At 32.2% G+C, this 6,569-nt stretch overlaps 1 protein-coding gene across 1 annotated transcript; it reads left to right on the top strand.

Moving 5' to 3' along the window:
• Positions 1 to 3,868: 3,868 nt before the first annotated feature.
• Positions 3,869 to 5,991, top strand: LOC107360286 (sodium-dependent glucose transporter 1C-like). The gene is made up of 4 exons (XM_015926910.3): positions 3,869 to 4,129; positions 4,195 to 4,353; positions 4,460 to 4,873; positions 5,380 to 5,991. Exons 1-4 carry the CDS (start codon positions 3,922 to 3,924, stop codon positions 5,928 to 5,930), a joined length of 1,332 nt encoding a protein of 443 aa, XP_015782396.2. The 5' UTR covers positions 3,869 to 3,921; the 3' UTR covers positions 5,931 to 5,991.
• The last annotated feature ends 578 nt before the right edge of the window (positions 5,992 to 6,569 follow it).

Genomic DNA, 6,569 nt, shown 5'->3' with positions numbered 1-6,569 from the left:
ATCAAGTTAATCTTTTACTCCAAGTTATCCCATGTGTGAAGCTATTGGAATCAAGTGTGAAAGCACATCAAGTATAATTGGTGAATCAAAATAAAAATGATTAAAAGGTAATTAATCAGAAACATATTGCTTTATTTGGTCAGTTAAAGTAGCAAAGGGAATCAAATTTGATGGTCAGTGAAGAAAGTAAATTAAGTTAAACAGATAATCTGTTTAGCCTCAATCAAAGGCCTTTATCCTCTTCCCTTGAAATTGTTCAGTTGACTCTTCAGAGGCCATTTCAACTCTACTTCACCCTCAGGTTATTTCAAGAGATCCAATGAAGTTACACTATTTATTAAATTATTATTTTATATTCGACTTCTTTAATCATAATTTCACTTTAAACCATGGCAAGAATTAACTTTGACTCCAAGTAAACCCATAAAGATGGTTACAATCAGTTGACAGTAAAAACAAAACGGTCACTCCATTGAGATTTAATTGATTTGATTCAGGGTGTTGACTTATATTCAGTTTTAAATGTTACAAACAGACCAACAATCATGACTGATCGCAAAATTACTTTTATTTAGTACAATACATTCAATCATCATTCAAAAGACTCGAGTTATTAATGAAAAAACCATTGATACAATGGAAACGTATCACGTAATTACGTAAAAGGCCAAAACAAATGTTATGGTAACGCCAAGAAAGATTATTATTGGACTTCGCAATGTTCATGTAACTTTAAATACAGCATAAGCATAATTACGCCAACTTTTGTTATCCTCAACGATTGTTAAGTATTAATTTAGTTTTGATCCAAAGTATTTGCAGCAAAATCTGTAAACAAAAGCGATATTGACAGTCACTGACGACTAACAGTCAGTGGGTTTGTGAACACTGATTTTCAAGTAAAGCTTAGATCAAATCAGTAAATTGTTTACACTGTTTACTTGAACAATTAACCATTGAAAACAAATTTAGCTGATCAATAACATGCCATCAAAAATATTAAATAGTGAAAAATTGTTGTTACTAATGAAAAGAAACAATCCTCACACTCATTCACAAATTGACAAAATGCTGAAAGAAAAATGGGCAAAAACGGCTAAAAATATATTTCTTTCAAATTCAGGCTTTGCTGGTTTGTAGAGACATAAACACGGAGTCCATTTGTGCGATTTAAAAGTTTTTCTGATGAACAGTTTTCAAGAAAATCGAGTTCGAAGTTGAAACTTCGATCGTCTTTTCTTCGATTATGGGAGCAGATTTTTTTATGAAACTCATGTCAACGATGTTAATTTTGATGGCTAACCAGAAAATGTACTCATTTTGAGAAATAACATTTTCTGTTTTTGTAACAAAGATAAAGTTCGATTTTTACTTAAACCGTCCGATTTCTCGAACTGAAAGAGTTAGAGATCTGAAACTTATGATTCTTACAGAGAAATTGTTGGACCACATCATGAATTGAATAATTTTTTCAACATATCAATATTTATCTTGATTTTGGCTTTTGAACTTAAATCTTCTAACCTCGATATTTCGAGAATGGCATCACCTACATTCAGCATTCTTTCACCAATTTAATCCTTTACTAATTAATAATACAATACAATACAATAACTTTCAATTAGCGCATCAGCATCATTATTTTTGGATTGTAATTGTGCGAAAAACAACTTATTCAACAAAACAAACTCATATCAACCCATTTCTTGGTAAATAAACCACTTTTCTGGTTAAACTTGCAAATGAAATGCAAAGAGTGCTGCCAGAAGCTCGAACATTTGAGTAAAGAGTTGAGACTTGGTGGGTTTGCAGGGACATAAAGAGTGTATCCATTGATACTATTAAATAATACGTGCGATGTGCAGTTCTTGAGAAAATTGAGGTCGAAGTTGAAACTTCGATCGCCTTTTGTTCAGTTATGGAAGCAGGTTATTTCATGAAACTCATTTAATTGATGTAAAATCTGATAACTAATCAAAAAGTGGTTTTAATTTGAGAAATAACATTTTCTGTTTCTGTAAAACAGATCAAGTTCGATTTTTACTCAAACCGACCGCTACTTGTATCTGTAAGAATTAGAGAGCTGAAACTGATTTTTCGTTCATAAAAGTTGTTTGTACACATCATGCATTGAACAGTTTTTTCAATTTATCAACAGTTCTCTTAGTTTTGACCATTTACCTAAAAACTTTGAGCCTCGATATTTCGGGAATGGAAGTACCTAAAGTCATCTTTCTTTGACCAAATATTAGATTTTATTAAGGGCTATAGTGAATTGTTACATCAGATTATTCGAGATCCTGCAAAAAAAGTTATAGCATTGCATTACTTATGTTGTCAGACCTGAGCTTGGTTTATGAAGTTAAATGGTTTCTTAAACACAAATCTTGTGTCTTAGAATGATATTCGTTATTAAATGAATTAACTAAAATTTTCTTCAGTATTCAGTCATATTATATTATAGCCAATGATGAACTCGAATGTTTGACAAAAGAATGCTGAATGTAAGTGATGCCATTCTCGAAATATTGAGGTTAGAAGATTTAAGTTCAAAAGCCAAAATCAAGAGAACTATTGATATGTTGAAATAATTATTCAATCCATGATGTGGTTCAACAATTTCTCTGCAAGAATCATGTGTTTCAGATCTCTAACTCTTTCAGTTCCAGAAATCGGACGGTTTAAGTAAAAATCGAACTTGATCTGTTTTACAAAAACAGAAAATGTTATTTCTCAAAATAAGTACGTTTTCTGGTTGGCTATCACAATGAACATAAGTGACATGAGTTTCATGAAAAAATCTGCTTCCATCAATGAACAAAAGGCAATCAAAGTTTCAACTTCGAACTAAATTTTCTCGAAAACTGTTCATCAGAAAAACTTTTAAATCGCATAGATAGACTCAGTTTTTATGTCTCTACAAACTAAAAAAGTCTAAATTTGAAAGAAATTAATTTTTAGCCGTTTAGGTCAATTTGTGCATAGGTGTAACAATTGTGTTTATTGTGTCTTTTTAGTTGCAACCAATATGTAGCAATTGCTTTAGTCGTCGTAGTTGCAGTTATGTCGTTACTTTTTGGCCTCTTTGGTAACTTTCTATCAACTATTGACCTAATTTTATTGCATTATTGCATTTAAATTATGCCGAATTTAATTCGACAAGCAATATTTATCTCATCAATCCCTTCTGTGTTTCTTTCATCGATTGTTGTCTTAAAAGTTTGACCTGTTAATTTTCTAGGATCAAATGGTTCGAAACAATATCTACAAACTGTTGACTCGCTCTATCATAAAGCCAGGCATTGAGATATTAATACAACTGGAAGAAGCTTGCTGGGTTCTTATCCGATGTTTCCATTTTTCAGATTCAATTCATCGAGCTTGTTATTGGCAAATATAACAGTTTATTAAGTTTATTATTTTGTTACTGGAATAGTTTTATCTTGAATGCGCTGAAAATATTGAACAACTTTAAACAGAGTGAAACATTTTATCAATGATCGATCTACATAATTAAGCTTGTAATCAAGTGTAATAGCATTCAAACAGACCAGCAATAAAGATTAATCTATTGTTAATTACATTTTAGAAGGTGTTGAAGCTCAATATACCTTGTTCATCATGTAGATCTTCGTATTCTTGCTTGCAGATAAAATCAATTTTTATGAGCGATTTCTCAAGTAATAATATAAAATATTCAATTTAGCATGTTTCACGTGTTTCAGACAAATCACGTTTTGCGATATTTTCAATGACAAAAGGATTTCATCTGATTAATTGAATAATAAACTAATAAATGAACTGATAATAGAGTCAAATGTTGATATATAAAGCAATTCGTGGACAACAATTGGTAGTATTGCTCAGATTTCAACGAGTCAACGGCTTAACACATAGACAGTAATCTACTAAACTTGAACAATGAACATTTCAAAGTATTTAGCAGCTAATCGTGCAAAATTATTAAAGACATTATTTTGTTACATTTCATATACATGTTTTGGTGCTGGAAACACTTTATTGGGTTCATCCTTGTTTGATTTACAAATAAGGATGAATGTCTCATTTGCACAAGTTTCGGGTCTGGTGCCAAGTCGTTCATTTGGAATGTTGATCGGATCATTTGCTGGTAAGTTGGTCAAAAATCGAAGATGATAAACTGAACAGAATAATAATAATGTTTGCTTCTTTTAGCGGGATTTATTGGTCTTTTCATGAAACCTGAATTGGTTTTATTTCTTACCAACTTGTTTGCGGGAATATTGACTGCCGCAGCTCCTTGGTTTAAACAGTACAATGTAGTTTATGCATGTCTCTTCATGTCGGGAATGGCACAAGGAATCCTGGAAATATGTAAGCATTTAACACTTCAATTGTTTCAAACAATATCAATGGAAAACAGAATAATGAAGATCATATTTGGAAGATGTTTGATTGTTTGATATTGTGCTTGTTTCAGTTGTTAATGCATGTGTTCTGGCGATTTGGAACGATGAGGCCGCTAATTACGTCCAGATATTGCATGGAGTCTATGGTGTAGGATCATTGGTGGCTCCTCTGATGCTTAAACCCTATTTATTACCACAAGTGGCAGATATTGATACAAATAGTACAATTGAAAGTGATGGTCCAACTATTGTTGCTTACACTCCAGACGATGTTACAGTTCAATATCCGTATCTGTATCTCTGGTCCATTGTGGTTCTTAGTTCATTTGGATTTCTGTATTTCTATTTTAAGGACAAGAATAATCCAACTAGCAAGACTGATGAAGCCATAAACACTGATACTCACCCTAAATGGAAGAAAATTTTCATTGTTTTAGTTGGCGCTTTCATTGCTCATACAACATTTTCAGTCAACTCTATGGTCGGTAAGTTGTTATAATATACTTTCTTCATCTCACTTTGTATCAAATGCTTTTAAGTTTTACAAAATTTGTTAACCTTTTGCAGTAGAATAATAGTTAAAGTTGTCATTTGAACTAATTAACAACGAGCAATGGTCTCTTCCCAGCGATTACAAGTTAATCTAGTCAAACCTCGAACTAAGAAAGCGCCTTTTTTAAGAACAATGGTTCCACTTATTCCTTCAGCTCTTAAATAGACTCAAATCACTTTTCACGAGTCATTGGGCACAAGAATTCAAAGTTTAGGCTGAGCAAAAAAATGCCATTGCAACCCATAGTTTCGAAAAAACCTTAATGTTCGATAGTCCTTGAATAGTCGTCGTTTGAACATTGTAGATGAAAAATAAACAAAATGAGAAACTAAGCGAGCTTAAAGAAGTCAAAAGCGCTAAACAATTTTGTAAAACCCTCAAAGCTATTAGTAGACAAGCCATGAAATGATTTTTCATTATTTAACATTATTCAATCAGGATCTCTGGGACCTGCTTTCGTTGTCAAATCTGACTTGAAAATGACCAAAAAGGATGGTGCAAATTTGGTATCAGCATATTGGTCTGTCTTCACATGCTATCGTTTCATTTTCATCATTGCTACTAATTATATTGACAAAAGATTCTTAATCATCTTTAATTGTTTACTAACTTTGGCAAGCACTGTTTTAATGTTTTTTTATGCTGTAAAAAGTAGCACCTTTGCTTGGGTTTCATTCATTATGCTTGCAATTGGATTTTCACCAACATTCGCAGCTTCCCTCGGTTTCATACAAGAGTACGTGTTTATCACACGTAACTATGCATCCTTCATCTTTCTCATGGGTGCCATTGGTGACACAGTTCATCCCTGGATAATAACTGGATTCATGGATAAGACACCTGAGATATTCGCACCCTACTGCAGCTCTTTGGCTGCACTTCAAGCCGTAGTGGTTCTTGTTTTACCGTTTGTTTGTGCAAAGCTATTCAAAAGCAAGACCAAAGAAACTTTCAATAGAACGGGTTCATTGAGAATTAGTCAAAGATAATTCTTGTTTAGATTTGCTATTGTAATTAATTAAACACCTGATGTGTTCTTAATCTAGTAAATTTCATTGCTTCATAAATCAACATCGATCATGATAAATTGTTCTAGTCTAAAATTATTCAGTCTTCATTAAACTATTAAAACTTAATAATAAATTGTAATTCCATCAACAATTTTCAAACCATGTTTAATGTTTCAATATTTACATGTTTGCAATTATACAAGCGGACTTACGATCATGAGTGATCGCAAAAATCTTTACTGATTACGATTCATTCAATCAACATTTAAAGACTCGAGTTACTAATGAAAAAACCATTTTTGACAAAAATATTAAAATAAAAAATAAACTTGATCTATAACAGAACAAAAATACAATCGAAGTTTGAAAGCGATTTCATCCAAAACTGTCGATCAATGAAATTTTTAGTTACAGAAACAGGCCGTTCTAATGTTCTTGCACCAGCACTCGACTCTTTTACGACACTTTGATTGAAAATTCTGTTCTTACTATGTTAAGTAATGTAACTACGCAAATACACTTTTCTTGTGTCCTTAAAATCCATCAGAGCTCGACTCTTTAAAAAGCCTTTACAATACGGATTCCGTTTCTTCCTCCGCCCCGTTGCAAATTGAGTTT

The sequence above is a fragment of the Tetranychus urticae genome, chromosome 2, assembly GCF_039701765.1.
Source record: "Tetranychus urticae isolate SD_2017Ah chromosome 2, NJAU_TeUrti_SD_1.0, whole genome shotgun sequence".
Classification (NCBI taxonomy): Eukaryota; Metazoa; Arthropoda; class Arachnida; order Trombidiformes; family Tetranychidae; genus Tetranychus; species Tetranychus urticae.
The sequence above is the reverse complement of the archived record's forward strand: the minus strand, read 5'-3'. Positions and strand labels throughout refer to the sequence as shown.

What these genes read in the sequence shown, in the direction of transcription:
- LOC107360286 (XM_015926910.3), top strand. Translation starts at nt 3,922, where the DNA reads ATGAACATTTCAAAGTATTTAGCAGCTAATCGTGCAAAATTATTAAAG. An exon ending in ACAAGGAATCCTGGAAATAT is followed by an intron (nt 4,354 to 4,459) that starts GTAAGCATTTAA and finishes TGCTTGTTTCAG; the next exon opens with TTGTTAATGCATGTGTTCTG. An exon ending in TTCAGTCAACTCTATGGTCG is followed by an intron (nt 4,874 to 5,379) that starts GTAAGTTGTTAT and finishes TTATTCAATCAG; the next exon opens with GATCTCTGGGACCTGCTTTC.